Raw genomic sequence first — 26417 nt, 5'->3', positions numbered from 1 at the left:
AATTTTCTAGTAGCTTGGCAGTCACACCCACTAACTGCCCCCCAGCACCATATAATCTCATGAATGGCCACGATCCAGAAACTCTGAAATAAAGCTCCCAGAAGGGAGCAAGATAGGCCTTACCCACGAGTGAATCTGCTTATAGTCATATTCTAAATTTCAAAATCCCTGGAACGACCTCTCACACTCTACCCCACTGATGTGCCAAAAAGCACACATTTGTTTGGGTTTAACATACATATTTATAATCTCTTATTCAAGGGCTCGATTGCCCCAGCATGAAATACAACAATCGTCACACACTTTCCTCTTATGGTGGTCGGGAGGTGCATGGTGTTGGGATTAGTGTTTGAATATTAAATGTAATGGATTATTGTGAACAAGTTTATAAAAATAAAATTAAATTTAAAAAAGAAGAGGAAAGATACACCAGAGGATACTTTCGAAGCAAAATGAGCTGTCTCAGAGACAGGACTGGAAAAAAAACATTACTTTTTACCCCTTCTATGTTTACGAAATTGCTAAGTTTGAGAATTGATGTGCTTACTATACAAAAGTTAGAATATCGTAATACCAAGAAATGTAAAGAAACAAATTTCAGGGCTGGAGCGATAGCACAGTGGATAGGATGTTTGCCTTGCATCGGTCAACCCGGGTTCAATTCCCAGCATCCTATATGGTCCCCCAAGCACCGCCAGGAATAACTCCTGAGTGCAGAACCAGGAGTAACCCCTGTGCAATGCCAGGTGTGACCCAAAAAGAAAAAAAAAAGGAAGAAGAAGAAACAAATTTCCCCCATTTTACTACACATAGCTAACAGTTTTAATTTGGGTGGGTAGGGGCAGAGGCATACCTAGCTATGCTCAGGGCTTACTCCTGGTCTGTGCTCAGGGATCCCTCCTGGTAGTGTCAGGGGACCATATGTAGTACTGGGTATATAATTAGTGTTGTCTGTATGCAAGGCAAGTACATGAATCTTTATAGTAACTTTCCTATCTTTCAATCTCCTGGTTTCAATATTTTGGTTAATCATCTTGTGCTTTTACTAGACATGTGACCTCAGTGATCCTTTATCATCTGTTTTTAACCTATAAAATCAGGGGGTTTTTTTCTCTTATTTTTCAGGTATGTAACTTACGGTCACCCAATCCTTCCTGTTAGGATCCTTCTTTTGGTTGTATCACAGTTTATGCATTCAATCCCCAATTGTTGGACATTTGAGCTATTTTCAATTCCCACAAACATAGCAGCTTTCCAACAATTGTTCCTGGAGTCACATATTTGTACACATACAAAGTTATTTCCTTTGGATAAATTGAATATATTTCAAGAACTGAGATTGCTGGATCCAAAGAAATATACACCTGCCATTTGGATTAAGCACACCATATTGCCCTCTGAGATTATAAATAATACATTATTTTCATAGTTTCTGCTCACAGATTAATGGGTTTAATTTTACATTTTAGTTTAGATCCATTTTTATTCATTTTGGCCTAAGAATTATTAATAAGAAGAACACTATTTAAAATAGCAAACCTCTCATAGTAAATTTCTTCATAGTGGAAACTCAAGTGCTGATTGCCCCCATCTGTCAGATCACAGGATCTAGATGCAAATAAGGACATCCTGTGAAGGTTCAGCTTACACAGCAGATGCATAACGCAGCCAGACCTCTGCCTTGCCGTGTGCAGGGTCATTTGCTTTCAGAATTACATTATCGTGAAGAGGCAAGTCTGAAGAGCTTCGTTTCCACCGTCGACCGAATTTTTTCACTTCAGGAGAATTCAAGTTGCTGTTCAAATATTTCTTCTGAAGTATTGTAAGTTTCCCAAATTTCACTTAAAGGAAGTTGCTTTCTTCCAGCATTTGTGTGTGGAGACTGCATGGATGTGCGAGACCATATATATATGATGGCCCGCAGGAGTAGTCTTTTTATTTCTGCAGAGATTCTGTAAACGAGTCACTCACGGGCAAAACTAAGCAGCTGTACTGAAATGTCAGATGGATTTGCACAGCTGACTCAAGTTGCCAAAAAGAGAGCGGCGTAGTAGTTCTACAAACTGACCCTCTCCAGCCGAGCTCTGCTTAATATAGATTCGGCATTAGCTTCTCTGCAGTCACTCCTAGCTGCTCAGCAAGCACCATTGGCGTTTTCAGGGGTGGAATTCTCTCTCAAGAGACTGTTGACCCAGGATATTTGTTAACTGGAGAAATCTCTTGAGAATTAAAAAAAATAATATATATACATATATATATATCTTTGATTTTTTTCCTTTTTTTAGTAAGATAGAAAAATATAGGGGAAAAATCATGTCCGAACACAGCAGGAATTCCGATCAAGAAGAACTCTTTGACGGGGAGATTGATGAAGATGAAATCTTGGCCCATTTGTCTCCTGAAGAGTTGAAAGAACTGCAATCAGAAATGGAAGTCATGGCCCCTGACCCCAGGCTTCCTGTGGGAATGATCCAGAAAGATCAAACTGACAAGCCACCAACAGGAAACTTCGACCATAAGTCTTTGGTTGACTATATGTATTGGCAGAAGGCATCTAGACGCATGCTGGAAGATGAACGTGTTCCTGTCACCTTTGTGCCATCTGAGGTAACTAGGGATTTGTGTCCATTGGAGAAATGGTGGCTGGGGCTGGCAGGTGTCCTGGTTGTAACTGTCATTTCTCAAGACTCCGCATTTTGTCTTCTTTTGTTATGCTTAAAGATTAAATCATGATATCCACTCCTACTACAGTTTTGAGTTTTACGATGTACTTATATGATATAGTTCTGAGGGGAAAGTTATTCATTTCTTGAAAATGTCTTTTTTTAAAAAAATTGCTATTGGGTTATACATATATATATGTATATATACAAAAACCTATATTTGGCCGGGGCAGAGGACTGTGGGAGCAATAGTACAGTGGTTAGGGTGCTTGCCTTGCACACAGTTGACCCAGGTTTGATTTTTGTCACCTCACATAGTTCCCTGAGCCCCTGAGCCCTCTAGGATAGATGTCTAAGTGTAAAGCCAGAAGTAACCCCTGAGCACTGCTGGTTGTGCCCCCCCCACACACACACACCGTTCATAGGCATGATACTTATTGAATCAACTCAAAACTTATAAGAAATTATCCTCAACATTTTTACTAACTGAAAGGCCTCTGTAAATAGCTGATGAAAGCTCTGTAATCTGTTCTTCTCTCACATCCATGTACATTCAGTATTTGACATACAATTTCAAGGGTTTCACTGTTTCCTTAAGACCTGCCACACACCTTCCAAGTAAAATAGGTCAAGTATCTAAAGTTCCTACAGCGCATGGTATAATAGCCATGACACTTAGAAACTGAAACCATTAAGCTATTTGAAAGATAGTTTTTTCTTAAGTATATTCTTTACCTGAGAACTAAAATTGTGGTTGGATCTAAAAAGTTAATTTATGTTAGAATAGTTTCTTTAATGCTCCATTTGAAAATGGCTTCGGATCCCAGGTAAAGCCTCATTTATTTATGCCTGCTGTTACCCATATACCTTGTCAGATTGCTGTCACAGTGGTCACAGTTAAGTATACTACAGGATGATTTCATGGTCAGGAAAATTTTTATATGTACCTGGATTAAGAAAATGAATTTCTGGTCTTATCAGTTTTGAGTTTAGGAAGCATTTGCAGGTATTTTACAATGGGAGTAAAAGCCCCTATAAAAGTCATCAGCTTCAAGGTGGTATATGACACTATGGTTGGTATGACTTAAACAGCTTGATGCTTGGCTCCCCCTGCTGGAATTTCTGGGAAATTCAGTGGTGTATGCTTGACAGTTCAGGCGTCAACTGTCCATTTCAATTTAGCTGTTATGGGCAATAAAACTGAATTCTTGCTTATATCAAACTGCTGCTCCTGCTTTGGAAATGAAATTATTAGGTGTACTACTATATAAAATGTCAATTCATGGTTAAGAATCTAACAAAGATAGTTGATTGAAGACTGCTATTTTCTTTTTTCAGGCATAGCAACTGTTTCTGAATCCCTGTACAGTCTTGCCCCTCGTGTGTGGCTAACTCTGCTTCCTGGACATTTTCCTCCAAAAGAAACTAATATTGTGAGCCCATCCTTGAGATAATTAGAATCCCTTTACAGAGTGAAAGAGATAAAAATCAAGTACATATGTATATTGTATATTTCAAACAGTTCTCATCTCTCCCACAATCCATGTTTTAAAGGACATTTGATGTACACATCATACAAGATTCTCAAGAAATTTAGGGATGTAAAGTTAAGTTAGGAGTACAATAAAAAAAATAACTATTGTGTAACTGAGGGCTACTGAGTACAAAGATGTCTATTTAGCTCTATCTGAAACAAATACTTTAATATAATAATAACTCCATGAGATTTTAAAGAAAGTTATTTTTAATAGATTCTAGAATTAAACGCATTTTTAAAGGCTATGAATCTGAAAACAAAATAATTAATAATTATTAATCTGAAAACACGGCAGGGTGACATAATGAAATCAGATAAACACAGCAAAAATGAGTTTCTAAGTGTATCTCTACGAACATGTTTCTTTGGGTTGCAAATTATTAATATGCACTTTTTAAAAAAAGAACTCAAGTGGGGTAGGAGAGATAGTTCAGAGGTCAAAGCACATCTCTCTGGCACACTGCTGACCCTGCCTTCATCCCTGGAACCAAGTAGTCCCCCAAGGGCCACCAGGTCTGCCTGGAAGCCCTGAAGACGGCAGGGTGACCCAGGTAATCTTCAGCACCCAAGGGCCTAAGTACCACCACATCCTTGAGCCCTAACCCAAGAATCACTGGGAGTGGCGGGGGTTGGCAAGCACTTCTTGGGAGGACCCCCAAATAAACAATAAAAAGTGAAGAACTCAAGGGCCCTAGAGAGAACTAAATGGTTAGAGAGTATGCCAGACGCCGGGTTCAGTGTCCAGCACCACGTCCCCCTGAGCACCACCAGGACTGACCCCTGGAGCACCCCAGTTGTGGCTCTCAAAAAAGAACTCAAATGCTCTAGAGTTACATCAGATCGAAGTGAAAAAAGGAAAGTGAAAATCCACCAAATACCTCTCCCCTCAGTTATCCTAGTGGTTATCTCCTCCTCAGAACTAACTACTAACTAGGCAACCATGACAACACTTTTCTTAGGAGTGTATAGACTTGTGTACGTATTATATGGGCTGGAGCGATAGCACAGCGGTTGGGCATTCGCCTTTCACGCAGCTGACCCGAGTTCGATTCCTCCGCCCTTCTCGGAGAGCCTGGCAAGCTACCGAGAGTATCGAGCCTGCGCGGCAGAGCCTGGCAAGCTACCTGTGTATAAATGTATATATTGGAATATATATACAGGAACATATATGTAGATACAAATAAGATGCTATTCACAGTTATTTGGTTATTCTTTTTCTTTTACTTATTTATATTTTGGTTTTGTGGGGCATGCCTGGCAGTGCTCAGGGGTTACTCCTGCTTCTGCACTGAGGGATCACTCATGGCAGGCTTGAACACTATGGGTTGCCACAGATCAAACCCGGGTCAGTTGCATGCCAGACAAACTTCCTACCTGCTGTATTATTTCTCTACCCCTTATTCTTTTACTTAATAATTAATCTTATCACCTACAATAGATACTTGCTCTAGTTCATATTTCTTCATTTCTCTGTATTCTAAACCTCATAAATGTCTCTTTTAGGAAAATACTCAAAAGCAACATGAAGAACTAGACAAAGGAAATAAAAATATGTCCCAGTATTTAAAAGAAAAGCTCAATAGTGAAATTATTGCAAATAATATAAAACTAAAGGGCAGTAACAGAGTCCAAAAACCAGATAAGTATGAAAGTGAAGATAATGAAAATAATAGCGAAGAAAGGGATGAAAAAACAAAAAGAGAAGAGGAAGACGTAAAGGAGCAAATAATCAGAAATGGTGAGAGCAACAGCCAACACATAAACAATAAGGCACTTGAAAAGCAGAATGACAGGCCAGAGGCCCAAGAAAAAAGTGTGAAAAAAATATCCAAATTAGATCCTAAGAAGTTAGCCCTAGATACCAGTTTTTTGAAGGTGAGTGCAAGGCCTTCAGGGAATCAAACAGACCTGGATGCGAGCTTGAGACGTGTCAGACAGAACGATCCTGACATGACAGAACTCAATCTGAATAACATCGAGAACATCCCCAAAGAAATGTTATTAGACTTTGTCAATGCGATGAAGAAAAATAAGCATGTCAAAACCTTCAGCCTAGCGAATGTCGGTGCAGATGAGAATGTCGCATTTGCTTTGGCTAACATGCTGCGTGAAAATAGAAGTATTACCACTCTCAACATCGAGTCCAATTTCATCACCGGTAAAGGCATTGTGGCCATCATGAGGTGTCTCCAGTTTAATGAGACACTCACCGAACTGCGGTTTCACAATCAGAGGCACATGCTGGGCCACCATGCCGAAATGGAAATATCCCGCCTCTTAAAGGCCAACAATACTCTCCTGAAGATGGGCTACCATTTTGAGGTGCCGGGCCCCAGAATGGTGGTAACCAACCTGCTCACCAGGAATCAGGATAAACAAAGGCAGAAAAGACAAGAAGAACAAAAGCAGCAGCAACTCAAAGAGCAGAGGAAATTAATAGCCATGTTAGAGAATGGGTTGGGGCTGCCACCTGGGATGTGGGAGATGTTGGGAGGACCAATGCCAGACCCAAGAATGCAGGAATTCCTCCAGTCTCCTCAGTCTGCAAACCCCCAGGCCGTCGCCTTTGGTCGACAAAATGAGATGATGAAAAATCAGTCGCAGCCTCCGCAGTACAGGACAGACCCTGACTCCTTCCGGGTGGTGAAGCTGAAGAGGAACCAGCGCAAATCTCGGATGCCAGAAGCCAGAGATCCACAGGAGAAAACCAACCTCAAGGATGTCATCAAAACCCTCAAGCCAGTGCCGAAAAATAGGCCACCTCCCTTGGTGGAAATCACCCCCAGAGACCAGCTCTTGAATGATATTCGTCAGAGCAATGTCGCCTATCTTAAACCTGTAAGTAGAAGGAGGGAGAAATGGGAAACCAGCGTCCGGATCAGGGTAGCCCAATGCTACCCTGGGTTCATTTTAACACCAGGGGATTCTCATTAACTGTGACTGACTGGGAGAAGCCACTTAGGAATTACCAGTAGAGCTAAATTTCTGATTATCCCTAAGGACAAACATCTTTATAACCGGGTGACACTAACATTTACTGACAACTAACATTTACTGAGCACTTACTATAGAAAAGCACTATGGACTTTTCATTATCTAAGTTAATGCATCATCATCTTGTCAACCATATAAAACAGATATCATAGAGGTACTATATTATCTTTAGATATTCTATTACATAAAACAAAGAAACTGAGTCTTAGAGATGTGAGTACATGTCTAGAAGGTACAACAAGGAAGCAGTGGAATTGACACTGGGGATCCGTGTTTCAGCTCCAGCTTTTGTGTGTCCTGCCACACTGTCACCATCCTAGCCATGAGGCACTGACATCAGAGGTCCCCAAAAACCTGCCGTGAAATAAGAATGAGGCCTAGTTAGACCAGTCCTTTGTAGACAACTGAGCTTCTGCAATGTTTAAAACCGTTTCTTCTTGGGTCAAATTATATAGGGGTTAAGTTGGCTACCTTGCATGCAACTGACCCTGATTCTATCCCCAGCACCACATATGGGTCCCCCGAGCACCCCCAAGTGTTGATCCCTGAGCACAGAACCAGGAGTAAGTCCTGAGTACCACTGGGTATGGTTCCCTATAATGCAAGAACAAAACACTTGATTCTTTTTCAAGTAGATGAGAAGGGTCTACATGCAATTATATTTATAGCCAGCTCTTTTTTAAGCCAGAAAACAAATGCTAGACCTCAGGCTGTTGCATGAACTTATGGAATGCTAAGCTATTTTGCTATTATTCCAGTTTTAATGTTTGCTATGCTGCACTAGTCCTGCTACTGATAGGTGAATATGTCCTATTCCTTGCAGATTAAGTTGCAGAGATATTTTTTGTATCATGAGGATAACATTTGAGGAAGCTGAGTACTGTGTGCATCCAAAGGTTACAGTGGTTGACAATTAACTCTATTAGTTTTTAAAGTCTAGCATGTAATTTGACAATGAATTACTTGGCAGAGGAGTTCATGAATTATTTTGTCAGAGAGCTACAATTTTTTCAAGACAGTTTATGTGAGTTTCCATGTTCTTTTTTATGTTTTTATGAGCTTTATACTTTTAAATAATATAATCACCACTTACATATCTGAAACATACAAATGCATGTTCCTTTTCCCATCTCCTAGATGTACTGAATTGACAACATTTTCTACTTTTAAGTCAAAATGCCGTTTGTCTGTTACTTAGATGAGATCTGGTTCATCCCAGGGCAGAATCTGTATGCGAACACTAGAGGTCATGTAAGGTCAAGCAGGAGTCGCCTGCCTGTCCTTGGGCACACCATCAAGACTTCTTGCACCTGCTTTTTCCACTTGCAGTCAGACCTCACTGGGGGTGGAGCTGGGCGTTGTTTGGAGAGAAATTAGCTCTGTCACTTCTGTCACTAAAGCAAGTTGACCGGCCTCTGTGACTGTTCTGTTAAAAGTTAACATTAGTCTGAAAAGAATGATAAGAAGTCTTTGAAACATCTACATTAAATGTAATGCATATGAGGCTGGAGTGATAGCACAGCGGGTAGGGCATTTGCCTTGCATGCGGTCGACCTGGGTTCGAGTCCTCTGCCCCTCTCGGAGAGCCCAGCAAGCTACCGAGAGTATATCACCTGCACGATAGAGCCTGGCAAGCTCCCATGGCGTGTTTGATATGCCAAAAACAGTAACAACAAGTCTCACAACGGAGACGTTACTGGTGCCTGCTTGAGGAAATCGATGAGCAACGGGATGACAGTGACAGTGACAGTGATATACGGGGCTGGAGCGGTAGCACAGTGGGTAGGGCATTTGCCTTGCATGCAGTTGACCCGGGTTCGATTCACAGCATCCCATATGGTCCCCTGAGCACCACCAGGAGTAATTCCTGAGTGCAGAGCCAGGAGTAACCCCTGTGCACCGCCGGGTGTGACCCAGAAAGAAAAAAAAAAGTAGCACATAGAGAGCACGAATTTGACCCAAGTGGTAGCACACTTGCTTTCAGGTCCAGTGGACCCTGGCACTGCAAGGAACAACCTCCCTCCTGACCCTCTCCCCCAGCACTGTTGGGTATGGTCCTGGTGGTACACCAGCACCAGAGGGAGTGGCCCACTGGGTGTTCGCCCCCACAACTATTTTTTTTTAACGTGGCACACGAATTCAGAGTAGACAAGATAATGAAGTTCAAAAGAGCCTTTGACCTAACTCCTTGCGTTCTGAGAGAATGGAAGCCTGGGTAAAGCTGCTTTTGCTGGAGTCTGTCCCGTTCCATCAAATCATTCGTTTGTGAATGTAGCGACTATTTCCACGGTACTCTCATTCCTCAGGCCCATCAAGGCTGCAGCCATTAGTATGATACATAGTCCCAAGTTCATGTTGCTTAGAACGTTGGGCGTTTTAGCCTTATCTTTTACCTTGGGGGTCAGGCTTGAGGAGCTCTGTGGTCACTGGGCTGAAAGATGCCAGAGAACCAACCCTGGGCCTGTACATTTGAGGCATGTGCTTTATTACTTGAGCCAAGTCTCTCACCCCTACAATGTTGTTTCTGTCATTTTCATGATCAAAACACAGAATTTTCGTCAAGTGAGAAGACAGCTGCTTTAACTCCAGATCCCAGAGCAAAGGGCAGAAAAATAAATTCATGATAACTGTATGAATTTATTACCCTGCCAAATACTACATTTTTCATTGTTAATTATAAAATGCTATCAATTTGGTAATTTCATTTGGTTTTTTATGCTATGAAAGAAAAGTCTGCAGCAAAGTCAAGTGATTTCTGATGATTGTCTTATGTATTAGCCCTATCTTGAAATCACTTTCATCCAAGGAATTGACAATCTCTTCCATTTTCAGTGGCCTGACTTGGCTTAAGAGGCATCTCTTTGCATATATCTCAGATTAAAAAATATGTCACTCAACTTTATGTGTTCCTATAAACTGCTCCATGAGAAAAATGTGAAAATGCAGTTTCATTGTTGAAAATTTGCTGTAATAATACCAACTTTCTATCTGTTGCTCTGCTTTTGTGACTTGCTGCCTACATAATAAATGTCTGCTTTAATGCTGAATTTTAGTGTAATTTTTTAAAAGACATGTTTTAACTTTTTATTTTGAACTCATTTTAGGCTTACCAAAGCTTTTAAATAATACAAAGAAGTTTTATGCACCCACTACATTTTGCCACTTTTTGCACTGTCACTCACTACAAGAAATTTTCCATGGTATACACCTGCATGTATGTGGTAAGCACTGAAAGTACAAAAGCTATGATGTGTTCCTGCTTGTCAATGCAGCCAGCTACCATGATGCACCATTGATTATAAGCTGCTTTCTGATTTCAGGATTGTTGAAAAGCATCAAAACAATGTGCATCTTAGATGTAGTGAAATGTTCTAAATTCTGTCAGTGGTGATATCTCAAAACCCTGAGCAAGGGATAGTTTAGTTACTTGAACGAGCTACAACCATCGATACATGTTAAGGTGCATGTCTTGTATGCAGCATTTCCCAGTTTGATCCCCAGCATCACAACATCCAGAGCATCCTTCCACCCCACGCCAGCACCTCAGATAAGTGTTGGGCAATTTCTGGTACTGCAGGACCTGAGCAGCACCACATGTTAGGTCCTTGCATTGCTCCCACGGACCAGGCAGAGAATCAACAGAAAAACTCCCAGACACTAAGGCCTCCTGAAAACAATCTTGGGATAAAATTAAAAATAAAAAAGAGAAAGGGAGCAGTGAGACCAAGAGGTTTTGGGGAAGGCTTTTTTGGGAGGAGGGGGTTGTTTTTGTTATGGGGCCACACCCACTGATGCTCAGGGTTACTCCCAGCTCTGCACTCAGGAATCACTCCTCGAGGTGCTCAGGGGACCAACTGGGATACCAGGGATTGAGTCCAGGTTGACCCCATGCAAGGCTTAACCACTGTACTGTCTCTCTGGCCCCTCAATCTTTTGTCTTGGAGGGCTGAGGTATTTTCCAAGTTTCTCAATTTTTTTCATGTGAGGTTAAAATTAAAGGACAATTTTGAACTTTTGTGGTTTTGGCCCTTTTTGCTGTTTTTTTAAAAAAACCTTTTGTTTTTCATTGAGTGCATAAAATATACTTAGAAATTATTCTCAGAATGCAAAGGGAAAAAAGACTACTCTTTATTGGATTGAGAAATATTTGTTTGTTTGGTTAGTTGATTTTGGGTCACACCCAGTTGTGCTCAGGGCTTACTCTATGCTCAGGGATCACTCCTGGTGGGGCTCAGGGGACCACATGCAGTACCAGAAATCTAACCCAGACAGCAACATGCATGGCAAGTGTCTTACCTACTGTATTATCCCTTCAGCCCAAATGTTTGTATTTTCTAAAATATATGTTTTAAGTAGTTCATATGCATATATTTTCCCCTCTCATTTTAATACTTGTTCCTTCCTTACTCATATTTCTGGCCTGGGAACCTTAAAATTAAGTTGCTAGCAAAGACTAAAGAAAAAACTGTATATTTGCGTTGCTCAAATGCTTCCTCTTTCAAGAAACTGCCCATGTAATGCAGCTTAAGAGAGATAGGATCTGTTGCATCAATTCTTGAAAACTGGTGAACTATAGCAGCCTTTCTCATCCAGGGGCCATATGGTCCCTGTGAGTCCCCAGTGGGCCACAGGTGAAAATCAGATAAATGGGGGCTGGAGTGATAGCATAGCGGGTAGGGCGTTTGCCTTGCACGCGGCCGACCCGGGTTCAAATCCCAGCATCCCATATGGTCCCCTGAGCACCGCCAGGAGGAATTCCTGAGTGCAGAGCCAGGAGTAACCCCTGTGCATCGCCAGGTGTGACCCAAAAACCAAAAAAAAAAAAAAAAAAAGAGAGAATCAGATAAATGTGGGGCTGCAGCATTAGATTAGGGGACCAGCCAGCAGCACAGGGTAGGAAACAGGAACAAAGTAAGGTTGGCAGAGGGCCAGTCAGAAAAAGTTGAGAAACACCAGAGGACAGGGAAAATCTGCGGGCCTATTTGACTTGACTTGCATACTCAGATATATTTTATTCCATTTTGTGGGAGGGCAGAGCCAGTAGTACTCAGCTATGGTTCTGTGCTAAGAGAACGTTCCTGGCAAGGCCCAGGGAACTATATGCAGTGCCAGGAGTAGAATCCTGGTAGGCCATGTGCAAGGCAAATGCCTTACCTATGTACTGTCTCTCTGGCCCCCAAATTGCATGAATTTTTAAGTATCACCAAAAAAAAAATCCGTATATTGGGCCTTACTTGTATAATAGGCCACACAAGACTTGCATTTGCCTGGCACTAATTAGCTGGATCAATATTTGGTGGGGGGCATGGAGGAGTTTGGGCCACATCAAGTGATGGCCAGGGTTCTGGCATGACTCTTGGTGGTGCTCAAGGGACCATGCACTGTTGGAATCACGCCCAGGAGGTCTTTGGCGCTTTCTTGCCAGCTCTTCTTTCCTAAAATAAGTAACAGACTCCAGTTTTTCTCAGTCTGCACCACACCTAGCATCCAACTTAAACCTGCCTCATTTTATTTCCATTAGTTATTTGCCACCTCTAGATTTTTTTAAATGCTTTTTAATTGATTTTTTTGGTTTGGGGATCACACCTGGCAGTGCCGAGAGGGTACTCCCTACCTGGTGCTCAGGGGTTGCTTTCCCAGTGGTTACCGGGATGGAACTTCCAGCTTCCACATGCAAATCTTGTACACCAGCCCTTTGAGCCGTATTCCTGACCTTATCTTACTTTGTTTTTGATGATACTTTTTAAGGTTTTATTTTATCTAACAGATAGAGTTAATTAGATAATGACTTTCATCATCTCCATGTGATAATAATTCTGAGTCTGTGATAGCAGCCCAACACAGACATTAGACTTACACAAACTTAGCCCTTCCTGGTACGATTTCTTCTCTCTTCTTTGTTTTTGTAGTCTGTACATGATCTTTGGTCACAGATGAGCATTTGAACCTTTGTAGTCTGTACATGATCTTTGGTCACAGATGAGCATTTGAACCTTTATACTAAATGAAAATTCCAGGAGTCAGAGATAGTACAATGAGTAGGGTCCTTGCCTTGCCAAGTGTGACCCAAAAATAAATAACAAATATATAGTAGCTTTTTGACTCATTATAAAACTATATATATGCATATACACACATATATGTAACTATAGCAACAGAAACTTTTTGATTCCCTGAGGCCATTTGTATTTATATCTTACACAAATTCCTTACACAAAATCATAAAAGCTATTTTTAATATTTGGTTTATTGGGAGGCCACACTTGCCAGTGCTCAGGAATCATTTCTGGCTCTTTGCTCAAGGGCTACTCCCGGCAGGGCCTGGGGACCTCTATGGGGTGCTGGGGATCAAACCTTGCTTGGCCATGTGCAAGGAAAGTGCCTTACCCACTATACTGTCTCTCAGCCCCACAAAGTACTTATTTTCACTTTCATTTAATTTCACTTTATGCTCACCATGTATCACTGAACTCTTTCTAGTCAATCTTCTAAAGATATTACTAAATTTCTCCTTTGCAAAGTCTTCAGTGTAATAATCACGAGCAGACTTAACAAAAAATATTATGACATTTAGCAGTTTTTACGAATATATAACATGGGATTGAGGATATGGTTCTAAGATAAAGCCTTACATATATAAGCTTCTGGGTTTAATTCCTTAGCCTCAGGAATAAAGACAGTTTCTATAATTATAAAACCTAATATTATAGATCACAAATCTTTTATCTCTGGCCACTTAGGGGAGGGTTCATTTTTAAAAGCTTTATTTTTAAACTAGTTTCTCTAGATTTTTTACTTTTAAAATTCTCATTTCACTTTCCTAATTTTTTTTTCTTTTTGGGTCACACCCAGCGATTCACAGGGGTACACCTGGCTTTTGCACTCAGGAATTACTCCTGGTGGTGCTCAGGGGACCATATGGGATGCCAGGGATCCAACCCAGGTCGGCCGCGTGCAAGGCAAACACTACCCACTGTGCTATCTCTCCAGCTTAATTCAGCTTCGTTTAATGTGGACCTAAACCAATTTCTTCTTTTTTGGATCTAGTTTTAATTTCTGGTTCCCAGTTTTTTTCTGCTATGCCCACTCACATACATTCAGTTCTAAGGTCCCATAGTTATCTTTAATTCCTTCTTTTTTCCTGCCAATTTTTCTTACCTCCAAAAGAGAAACAAGGAAAATCTACAAGAGCTCAGATAAAACCTATACAACCTATGTCATAGCCTGAAAACTTGAACTTGCGTTTTCATGCTGAAAGGGATTCTTTATGGGAGAAAGCAAAGAAACTGATTTGATTTTTTTTTTTTTATGGTGCAGTGGTGGAGGGATGGCTGGGGTCAGGAGGATCAAACTCAGGTCGTCATTACATGCAGGAAGATGTAGCTGCTCAACTGAGTTACATCCATGACAAACATAGGAACATTTTAAACTTATCTTAAAAGAGTATATGATAAGCATAAAGTATACAGGCTAAAAATTGCCTTTACCTAGTAAGAAAAAAAATATGGTAGGGATGTGTGTATGCGTGTGTGAGTATATGCATGTGTGTGTGTGTGTGTATTTCAGCCACACCCAGAAGTGCTGGATATAGGAAATAGCTAGTTATTGAACTTGAACTTGAGCCTCTTATTTCACTCATCTCACTGAGTTATCACTTGGCCTGAAATAAGGAAATTTTGTTTTTCATTTAGTTTTTATTTTAGGGCCACTTCCAGCTGTGTTCAGGGCTTACTCCTATATATGTGTGATCAGGTATCACTCTGGGTGGGACTTGGGACCATATGAGGTGCCAGAAATTCAACCCAGGTTGAAGCATGTAAGGGAAGTTCCTTGCCCACTGATCTCCAGATAAGGAGATTTTTATGTACAACTTTTCTAAATCTGTGATGGTGATAGTTAAGCTTCAGCATTAATCAAAATTTAGTTTCCATTGAATAAGGTGTGAGAATTTGCATGATGACAAATTCCTTGTTGATGTTGATGCTGCTTATTTGAAACCCACACTTTGGCTCTGTGTCAGCACGGCAAGCCATATCCCCTGTCATTTTCCCTGAACGCTCTTCTTCTGACGCCATACCCCTATCTGCTCAGATTTCCTTTATTGACTTATTTATTTAGTTTTTGGGCCACACCTGACAACACTCAGGGGTTACTCCTGGTTCTGCACTTAGGAGTTACTCCTGGCGGTGCTCAGGGAGATGTATAGGAACTGGGTATGGAACCCCTGTTGGCTGCACGCAAGGCACGGGCCCTACCCACTGCACTATCCCTCAAATTTGGTCCCTCAAATTTTCTGTTTATGCTAACTCTATCCATCAAAATCTACCAGTAGGCCTGTCCTAAGCAGAAGGAAAGAAATCAAAAGAAATGTCAGTTGTGAATTCTCTCCCTCTTGTGTTTCCCTCACCCTTTATGCCTCCCTCACAGCTCCTCATAGTACTTCATGTAGAGTACAATGTAAATACTATGTAGGTGTGCTAGAAGATCCAAGTGCCTCAGGACAGGTTGTGCTCATCTCACTCAGGTGTTGGTCACAGCAGAAACTCAATGAAGATGTGTTTAATTAAATACCTCTGTGAAATGGATCTTCCCATCCAGCCAGTCTCACAACCCTGGTATCCATGTCCATGAATGCGAATAGTTTGTCACACACACACACACACACACACACACACACACACACACACACACACATGCATGCACATATCACAAACACTTGGGCAGGGGTGTGTGGGTCACAACCAGTAATGCTCAGGGACTATCTCTAGCTCCATGCTGGGCTTACACCCAACAGTGTTCACTGGACCATTTACAGTGTGGGGGATTGAACCTGGATCAGAGATGTGGCTCAGTGGTACAGTAGTTGCCTTGCATGTGTGAAGCCCTGGTTTTGATCATCGGTACTGCATGGGAGTAGCCCAGAAGTTCCCACCCCCTCCCATGATAAACAAAGAATGGCTGCAAGAGGACCTTAGTGTAGAGTCAAAATGTTACTATATTGGCATGTGGCATGTTTTTAATATATCAGACGGACAATGGGAGAAACATTTTTAGTCATTATTGTACAAATTGGAATGTCCTCTGGACTTATTCTTACCCCTGGGAGCAATGTGCATGATGAATGAGTCAGCTTCCCAAGATATAACACCCTTTGAAACATTTTACTAACTTGCATTATCTTTAAGCTGTCCCTATGAAATAAAGCTCTAACTAAAGGTAATTTGCAGTCAGATTTAAGTCCCTCTTGTCATTTTTATATCTTGGAGATGCTCCAAATCATTTTTTAATGAGTCCCATTAGGAATGTGCTTCATGGAGGAAAGACCAACTTTTAATAAGAAAATACATTTTCTATTCTTTGATAGTTTTCTATTCTTTTTTTAATTTGGTTAAGGCATGGCTATTGAAACTAGACAGATTTGGAATTAAATCCTGCTCTACTGCTTTCTAACTTGTAATCTTGGGCAAATTATTTATCCTTTCTGTGTCTGCTCCCTCTTTAGATAGATATTATTGTATAAAATGAAATAAATATTTGAAATAAATATTTTGAAAATAATAGTTAACAATGGTTATCAACCTTGATTATATTACTTACTCCTTATAATGGCCTTGAAATTAGATCTTCTTGTCATTTGACAAATAGGGGCATTAATGCCCAACACCACATAGCTATTAAGTACCAGTACCAGAATCAGCACCCAAACACGAGGACCTGCCCTATGCTTCTAGTAATGCTTTACCATGTGCTCAAAGGCCTTGGATCAATCCTTGGCATTACAAAAATGCCCATTGAATGTTGGCTTTGATTGTTGGTGTTATTCAATCATGATTTGGAGGAAGGGAGTATGCAACCTGGGATTTTAACCGATTCCACCTCTCTGAGACATGGAAATTTTGTAATGTTTGCCGTAAAACTCTTGACTTTTCAGGATTAATTTTTCTCTCTTCTTCCTCTGATTCACAGGTCCAACTGCCAAAAGAACTGGAGTAAGAAGCAACACAATAGGCTAGAAGAAGAAATTAAAATACTGACTCTCGACTTAGCTCTTTCTTGAAGGCTATTTCAGTGGCATATTTCTGGATCCAGGGGGTATAATGGGGAGCAATGCTAGCATCTGATGTGGGTGTTTTATAAAAGACAAAATGCTTGGTCTCTGACAAAATAGCCTGAAGAGGAAGGTGGAAACAACATTTTTTACTTCTGATCAGTTTAAGTGACTTAGGTAAAAGTAAGAGTCATGCTTCTAGCAGCAGAAACTCTAAAACAAGTTTTTCCCAAACACTGGATTTGCTGTTGCTTTCTTCTAATTAATAACAGTATAGAATATACATACATAAGCATATTTATGTATATCCTTCCATGTCCTCTGCTATAATTCACCACAGAGGGAACAAATCATGTTTCTCTTTACAGAAATGTGAAGTTCTTCAGAACTTCCTCTTGATGCTTTGAAATGGAAGAATTATTAATTACCTCTTTTCTGGACAACAACTGGAAATTATATTTCCGGCTCTGATTGATTCTCTTTCTTGGTTATTTCCCTGTTACTTGAGGGTAAACTTAAAGTAGGGGTACTTTGAAAAGCAGAATCCAGAAAAGCGAATACAGAAGAAAACCTATGCGCGTGCACATGCACGTGCGCACGCGCATACACACACACACACACACACACACACACACACACACACAAAATGGACTGCTTTTTCAAAAAGTTATAAATAATAGAGAAACACTATTTATTTTATCTGTCTTGTCTCTTTTTAGATTAGTCAGTGAACTTAATTTTATCTAAATGCACTCCCCAAAAATAGAAAATCGAAGGGTCAATTTGAGCCCTCATCCTGTCACTTACTGAGTAGCACATTTCTAAGTCACTCTTATTTGCCATGATCTTTTATTCTCCTCCATCAAAAGCCTCATGCATATCCTGTGCCTTTGCTCTCAGTAATTTTTCTACTCCACCAAAAAAATTCCCCTCCAGTTTCCCATTTATGAAAGTCCTAACAACTTTTAGGTCAGAGTTAGGTTCTAACCCTCCACTAAACACCTTGCAGACTCTAACCCCAAAGTTCTTTCCTCCTTTCACATACCTCTAACCTTTTAGTATCTGTTCTAGTCAGCAGATGCAGAGAATTGGAAGCTTTTTGGTAGGGAATAAATCCTAGAAATCAGGAGATCCGTGCTTTGGCCCTTGATCTCTTCTGTACCTGAGGGAGTGATCAGCACCTGTCTTTGTTTCTCCTTTTACATATTCATCGGCCGTCATTAGCAGGGAAACTAGTCTGGGAGTAACTGCACAAAGATAAGTAACACATATATTTGAAGAAAAAGCCTTGGGAATAAACATGGCATTTGTTTTTAAAACATAATGTAGCATATACAGAGATGTCGATGTTTAGCAGATACACTTTTCAATCAAGTAACTAATTTTAGAATAACCAACAGCTGACAGTTTTGTTTTAGCCTCTTCTATTTCTAGAAAACATTCTCGCACACAATGCAGGAAAGGTAAGAAAGGGTTTCAGGGCCGGAGAGAGTAGTAGTAGGTAGGGTGCTTGTCTTGCATGCAGCCCACCCAGGTTTGACCCCAGGTCAAAATGGTCTTCTGAGCCCTGCTGGGAGCAATCTCTGAGCGCAGAGCCCAGACTAAGGCCTGAGCACAGCCCTGAAAAATAGGAAAACTTCTGGAAGGGTGAGCCACACCTGGTACTCTGGGTCTACTCCTGGCTCTCCACTCAGGAATCGCTCCTGGTGGGGCTCGAGACACCTTACTGGGTACCAGGAATTAAATCCACATTGGCCACATGCAAGGCAAACGCCCTACCCGCTTTCCTACCAATAATATTTATAGGAAATCAAAACGGGCAAGAAGCAGAATGGGCAATATAAATTGTCTTAGTGATATTAAACACTTCTTGGAGGCTCAGGAGAGACCGTGTGGCCAAAGCTGGGTCCATCCACAGTACTGTCAGGGGTCACGACTGAGCACAGCGCCAGGAATAGCTCTGGAGCACTGCCAGCTTTGCCCTGGCACCTCCGCAATGAATACTTTAATCTTAGCTGCACAAAAAGGGGAAGATCGTCTAAATTTACAGTTTACTGCCTTAATACAGGTTTCCACTGCTATCTGAAGGTAGACTGTTTATTTGGTATGATATGGGAAGTTATCTTTGGGGCCTGGAATGCTATTGCCACTCATTTTTACAGAAAAAAAGTTCAGTGCTCCTAAAAACAACAACAACAAAATACTCAAGAATCAAATTATGCCAAATAGGGATGTTCCACTTCCATATACCAAGGAAAACTTGTAGTTTTTGTCGAGACAGTCAAAGCAGTTCATATTATGCTTCTCAACTCACCAATTTCTTCACCAAGAATACAATATTTTAGTTGAACAATTTATGGGTTCTTATGCTACATTTTTCTACTATCCTTCCAAAGATGATCACTGTAATTGAAGTGGAGTAATCAAGTTTCTTAAAATTCAAGTAGTCATTTTCTCCAAATTTACTAGTGTACAGAATCCACCTGGTAGAAAACGAAAGGTGTGGGCTGGAGTAACAGTACAGCCCGTGGGGTGCTTGCACGCAGCCAACCGGGGTCCAATCCCTGGTATCTCACATAGTTTCCAGGGCACCACCAGGAGTGATCCTTGAGTGTAGAGCCAGAGTGAGGCCCGAATACCTTCAGGTGTGACCCCAAAACTGTGTGTTGGAAAGAGAGAAGAAAATGTATAGAAACCTGTGTCCATTTTGAAAAAGATCTAATTGTTCAATTTAATTCTGGATGAAGATTAATGAGATATTAAAGTCTTATTCACCAGTGTTTGACTCATGTTTCTTTTTTTTTGGGGGGGGAGGGCCACTTCCTGCAGTGTTCAGGGGTTATTCGGGGGACCATATGGAATGCCAGGAATTGAACCTGGGATGGCCATGTGCAAGGCAAATGCCCCACCTGTTGTACTATTCACTCCAGCTCTTCATCTCAGTATTTGAAACACAGCTGAGTGTTTGTTATATGATCTATCCTCATTGCTTCAGTCCAGTCTATCAAGTTTCTTTATATAATTCAACAGAAATGTCCATGAAATAAAATCTCACAAAACATCATTGATAATTTTATTTTTCACATTTGGGCAAGGGTACAAATTCTAGAACTATGTCTTTGAAATCAGAGTGATACCATTGTGCTAGAAAAGAAATCTGTGCAGATTGGTCAAGAAAATAAAACGCAAGAAAAGTCAGGAGCAGTGAACATACATTGCTTCTTATCCTAGCACATACAAGGGAGTCATCAGTAAATACTGCTCCAGTGGTCTTCATGACTGAAATGCGAAGCAAACCTAATTGTTTTCTATTCACTTATGATATCACTCAACAGGCAAGTGAAACATTTATATACTCTATTTCTAAATATGTGGGAAATAAAAGGAAGACAGCAACAGAATATACAAACTCATGCTATCTTAATTCTAGGGTCTACCTACAAAAACATAGTTGTAGCAATTGCTATCTAAAATGTTTCTGGTCATCATAAAATTTTTGAGCTGCAAAAACCGGGGGTTATTCCCATTTCATTCACATTTTAAAAGGCTGTGCTTTTTTTTCTTTCGTTATCTAAAGATGCTTTTTGGACTTTAAGAGATCAGCAATACTTGTCCTTTATATGCATCTAAGCACCTAATAAAATGTGCATTCATTTCCTTATTTCTAAATGTCCCAGTTAAATACTAAACAATGAAAAAATATAGAAAACATTCTTTTAGACACCTTTTGTCATAATAACAACAAAAAATGTGCAATTTAAACAGAACTTGTTTCATTTTATTTGCTTTTTAACAGACTCTCAAGGATAATACAGCCTCCATAGTTGAAGCCTCCTTCAAGAAGATAACATTTAGTTTGCAACGAATTATCTACTAGTGAAAACACATTTCTAGCATTTCAAAAATTTACAAAAATTTGACAAAATATTCTCCTAAGCAACTATCTTTATTTTTGTAAACAAAATATAAACAACTAGTTTATCCAGTTTCCACTGCATATCAAACATGTGGGCAGAGTGAGAAAGATAATCTGATTCTGAAAGGAAAACAATAAAATCTAAGCTAATTTACACCCCACATATCATATCCTATTTTACTTTTGAGGAGGATGCTGGAGGGATTACAACAGGCTACTGCATGGCTCTATCTACTTTGTTGGTTTTTTTTTGTTCACCCATACTGCCTTGATCATTTATGATTATTTTTTTCCTCCAAGATAACAACTTTGCTGCTGTACATTCCATAATTATTTCATTCTCTTTTTTTCCCCCTAGAGAAACATGTGATCCATTTTCTATCCATTTTCATTAATACACTTAAAATTTCATACACAACGAATGGGGGTTTCAAATTAGAGGCTTTCCCTCTACAACATCCGATATGTTAAGAGTTTAACCTACACATGCATGCCGTTGTAGGCAGTTGGCTAGTACGTGCACCTCCTATTTCAAAAACACAAATGGAAAGTAGGTCTGGACATGGGTTAACCGCAACTTGATTTCTGCTGCCACCCTACTGCCAGGCCCATTGTATTTATTCCTTCACTTTACTGATATAGTCAGTGAATTTGTTAATGGTTTCTTCCTGCTGTTCTAGGGCATCGAGGACGATTCCCATTGGTGTCCTCTTTAAACCAATCCCCTCCATTTTATTCTCCAGTTTGTTCTTGAGGTTCCGAAGTCTCAGGGACGCGTGGATGAACATCACTGTGAAGAAGTGAAACATGGTTAACAGCAATGTGACAGTTATCTGTCTCCAAATCAATACTACACTTTCCCTCTTCAACTTTCAGTAAATTGCCTAAGCCTGATTGATTCACGTGTCCAATGATTTTTTTTTCTTTTTCAGCAGTGCACAGGAGTCACTCCTGGCTCTGCACTCAGGAATTACCCCTGGTGGTGCTCAGGGGACCATATGGGATGCTGGGACTCGAACCTGGGTAGGCTGAGCAGTACTATGGTGTCTTTAGGGCTGTTCCTGACAATGTGCAGGGCACATATGGGTGCTGGAAATCAAACCAGGATCAGCCACATGTAAGGTAAGCAGGTATCTGTTTTGATTTTTGGTCCTGATTGTGGGCCACACCCAGAGGTACGCAGGTCTTACTTCTGGCTTGCATTCAGAAATTACTCTCGGTGGGGCTCAGGGGACCATGTCGGAAATCGAACCAGGTCAGGCGTGTGCAAGGAAAGCACCCTGCCTGCTGCACTACTGCTCGGGCCCCAAGATAAATGGTTTCACCCCTGTACTATCTCTAGTTAGATCTCTGATCATGAGAATGAAATTTTGCCTCTTCCTACTTTCAAGCTTTCAAGTGGTTTGATATCTCTGTAATCAATGCAAATTATCTAGAAAATATCTAGTTCTCTTAACCAGAAGCAAAACAGTTAATATCTATACTTGGGTGCAAAATTTTAGGTACTAATTATGATCTTCCAAGTAGAGTAAGCAGTTTGCTTTCATTTCTGAAAGAACAGCACTTAAAGATTGAGAATACCCCTGACTTCAGATAAATTTATAGTCTAAAAACTATGCTACTTTCCTGCTTGAAGACTTGAGCTTAGTGCATGTTTTTTTGTTTTTGTTTGTCTGGTTGGTTGGTGGGTGGTTTTGGGGCCATACTCAGTGATACTCAGGAGCTACTCCTGGCTCTGCACTTCAGAATCACTCCTGGCAGTTCTCGGGGGACCATATCAGGATGTTGGGGATTGAACCCAGGTCGGCTACATGCAAAGCAAGTGCACTGCCCACTGTACTATCTTCTAGATCCCTATTTTGTAGATGTTTAACTTATTTTGTGATCCCAGAAGAGTGTCTGGCAAAGGGAGATGCCTGAAACATATCTGCGGAATCAATAAGTCTAAATCTGCTATTTCATAAAATTCTAATAATGCCAACACAGAGAAGAAACTGGTTCTGTAATTCCCATTAAATAATTGCTCCAACATGTTTTATGATATAAGAAGGAAAAAAGACTCCAGCTCACTTACACAACAAAGGAAAGGTGATACCAAACACAAAGACCATGACTCCTCCAAACATGGATATGAGGAAATAGCTCGCCAGCATGACCACCATGACAAATGCCGTGGGATACTGCTTCTTCATCCGACGGAGAATATCCTTATTATGGGCTGCCCACACAAACCCTGTGAACACCAACACCACCACAATTCCTCCGAGGATCATGTTGAAGGGGCTCAGGAACCTGGAATATGAAGAGAGAGAGACACGAGGTCATCAGTCACAGTAGCAAGCAGGAGCAGGGGGAGTGAGGTGAGGAAGGAGACAAGGAGTGAAATGAAACACAAGCATACCCTGCTGTTCAAAAATTTCATCTTAAGCCACTTTGCTTTTTATCAAAGATCTATTTTCGTACCTGTTTTCACTGACCTAAGAAATCTGCGGATGTAGTTCTGTGGTACTTGGATGAATAAGGTCCTGGGTTTGATTCCTCAGATGCGTGTACACGATACACATCTGAAGAGGATTTTCACTTCTCCATTTGCTTGCTTTTGTTTTTAAACCACTCCCGACTGTGTTCAGGTCTTACTCCTGGCTCTTACTCAGGGATCCCTCCTGGTGGATTCGGGACTATATGGAGTGCCAGGGATCGAACTTCAGTCAGCTATGTGCAAGGCAAGTGCCCTACACTGTGCTATTGCTCTGGCCCCAGATTTTCACTTTTTTTTTTCTTTTTGGGTCATACCTAACGATGTTCAGAGATTACTCTTGGCTCTGCACTCAGGAATTATTCCTGGCAGTACTCAGGGGACCAAATGGGATGCTGGGAATCGAACCCAGGTCCGCCGCATGCAAGGCAAACACCCTACCCGCTGTGCTATCACTCTAGTCCCCAGATTTTCACTTTTTTTTTTTTGCTTTTGCTTTTTTTGGGTCACACCCACCAATGTTGAGGGGTTACTCCTGGCTCTGCTGTCAGGAATTACTCCTGGCGATGCTTGGGAGACCATATGGGATGCGGGGAATCAAACCCGGGTCGGCCGCGTGCAAGGCAAACACCCTACCCATTGTGCTACCAGATTTTCACTTTTATAGCAAAACTTGCAAGGCAGAACAAGTGGTAAACTTTGATTTCGCAGCACCTGGAATTCTGAGCCTCAAGAGTGACCCTGCTACCTCCTTCCCTACCTTAGCATGGTATTCCTGTATTAACTATGTATCAGTGTGATCTCAGGCATTCTGTGCTATTTGGTAGTTTTTTGTTTGTTGTTGTTTTTTGATACAGTAGATAATGTGGGGCATTTTGGGAGCACAAAAACTAAGTGGCTAGTAATTACTTCTTTACCTTTCACCTTTTTAGCTCAGGAAAAGTTTTTTGGATAACAGGAGAAGCCTGGATTGAATACTAAGTAAACATTTTCTCTAAATGTAATTCTTATAACCTCATGAAGGAGATACTATAAATTTATTTTTCTTTTTTTTTTTTTTGCTTTTTGGGTCACACCTGGCGATGCACAAGGGTCACTCCTGGCTCTGCACTCAGGAATTACCCCTGGCGGTGCTCAGGGGACCATATGGGATGCTGGGAATCGAACCCGGGTCGGCCGCGTGCAAGGCAAACGCCCTACCCGCTGTGCTATCACTCCAGCCCCCCTATAAATTTATTTTTCAAATGAAGAATTCTAGACACACAGGTTAAAAAAAATGGTGAATTTAAAAAAAGACCAAAGAAAACGGTGGAGCTGATTCACACCTCTGCAGTGCGATTGCCACCAAACTAACCAAACTGGAGACTCACCACTTACAAATCTTCCCATCTCTTCTGAAAGGACTGTGCTCTTCCAAGTCCTGGGTTCTACATTAGACTGCATTCTGGGATTGGAGAGTTAGTACAGCAGGTGGGCCTTTGCTTTGTATGCAGCTGACCTGGGTTCAATCCCTGGTACCACATGTCGTCCCTGTGCCCCATCAGGAGTGACCCCTGAGCACAGACTTAGGAGTAAGCCCAGAGCACCCCTGGGTATAGCTCCCCAAAACAAAAGCAAAAAGAACTATATTTTATTAGCTCTGAGGATTTTTTTAAAGTCTCAGGGACCTGGCATTATTTTTTTTTTTAAATAGTTGGCCTGCATCACTCTCTTACATAATTGCCTCTCTTATGAGGGCACTTAAGTTTATGACTCCTGGCACAGAAAGTCCTTTATGATTCTTTCAAAGGACCCAAAGTTATCATTAGGAAATGTGCTATTGGCTAAAATTTCTAAGCACATAGAATTCTGAGTTACAGTCACATGAGCCAAAGGTTACTGATCACTAATAAAGGGAGAAACTCATTCCAAAGAGGAAGTTAAAGTAGAGTATGTCATAAGTGAGAATGATTATAGCCTCCCCTCCCTCAATCCACTGTGCATACAAAACTCTTAATGTGATATTTGTGGATTAAAGAGCTTTTTACTTGAGAAGGATAAAGATGACAATGAGTTTTCATCGTGCTCTGAATATCAACATAACTTATTCATAAATGAGGGACAGGGAAGTTTGGATAATAGCAAGTGATGCCAAGAGCCTCCTTCTCTGAAAGAGAACATATTAAGGACTCATATTCATATAGGTTCACATTTAGAATAACTATGAATTTTTTGGTAATCCTTTTAAATTCTAACCTTAGTACTGCCTTTGAAGACATAAAAACTTTTTTTAAAAAAAGTTTAAATAGGAGTGACAATGTTGCATAACTTAACTGGTGCAACTAGGGAAACAATTAACGTCAAACTACCTGTAAAAGGTTGACATTTTCTATCAAAGGCATGGAACGAGACCCGGAGTGGTTAGAGTAGAATAGTACACAGTTTAATATTAAGCCTTACAACAGCAAATTGTTTTTTTTTTTCAATTGTTTTGTAAATACTTGTGCTCTTCAAGATAATTAAATCTTCTCCTGAACAGAGTCTAATGAAATAAATAAAAGTGCAAAAATTGAGTTGCATGCATAGACCCATGAGTAGAATGATTAAAAACCTCAGAAACCTGGGGCCGGAGCGATAGCACAGTGGGTAGGGCGTTTGCCTTGCACGCGGCCGACCCGGGTTCGATCCCCGGCATCCCATATGGTCCCCCAAGCACCGCCAGGAGTAATTCCTGAGTGCAAAGCCAGGAGTAACCCCTGAGCATCGCTGGGTGCGACCCAAAAAGCAAAAACAAAACAAAACAA

At 40.8% G+C, this 26417-nt stretch overlaps 2 protein-coding genes across 2 annotated transcripts in view; one reads left to right on the top strand and one right to left on the bottom strand.

The window, feature by feature from the left end:
- The first annotated feature begins 1701 nt into the window (after positions 1 to 1701).
- On the top strand, positions 1702 to 21409 carry LMOD3 (leiomodin 3). The gene is made up of 4 exons (XM_055134662.1): positions 1702 to 1822; positions 2286 to 2607; positions 5704 to 7038; positions 17161 to 21409. The coding sequence occupies exons 2-4, from the start codon at positions 2314 to 2316 to the stop codon at positions 17185 to 17187; spliced, it is 1656 nt and encodes a 551-aa protein (XP_054990637.1). The 5' UTR covers positions 1702 to 1822; positions 2286 to 2313; the 3' UTR covers positions 17188 to 21409.
- ARL6IP5 (ADP ribosylation factor like GTPase 6 interacting protein 5) overlaps positions 20302 to 26417 on the bottom strand; it is a 22185-nt gene continuing 16069 nt past the window's right edge. Inside the window, exons 2-3 of the mRNA XM_004612788.3 lie at positions 23233 to 23450; positions 20302 to 21948 (exon numbers count right to left, since the gene is read on the bottom strand). Of these exons, the coding sequence (XP_004612845.1) occupies positions 21776 to 21948; positions 23233 to 23450 (391 nt within the window). The 3' untranslated portion in view covers positions 20302 to 21775. The remainder of the gene's footprint in view (positions 21949 to 23232; positions 23451 to 26417) is intronic.

This window comes from Sorex araneus, chromosome 4, assembly GCF_027595985.1.
Source record: "Sorex araneus isolate mSorAra2 chromosome 4, mSorAra2.pri, whole genome shotgun sequence".
NCBI lineage: Eukaryota > Metazoa > Chordata > Mammalia > Eulipotyphla > Soricidae > Sorex > Sorex araneus.
This window is presented reverse-complemented; position numbering and strand designations above follow the sequence as displayed.

Bases quoted from the DNA above. Each gene is read 5' to 3' on its own strand.
- LMOD3 (XM_055134662.1), top strand. From the start codon at position 2,314: ATGTCCGAACACAGCAGGAATTCCGATCAAGAAGAACTCTTTGACGGG. The intron at 2,608-5,703 runs GTAACTAGGGAT...TGTCTCTTTTAG, and splicing joins TCACCTTTGTGCCATCTGAG to GAAAATACTCAAAAGCAACA. The intron at 7,039-17,160 runs GTAAGTAGAAGG...TCTGATTCACAG, and splicing joins ATGTCGCCTATCTTAAACCT to GTCCAACTGCCAAAAGAACT.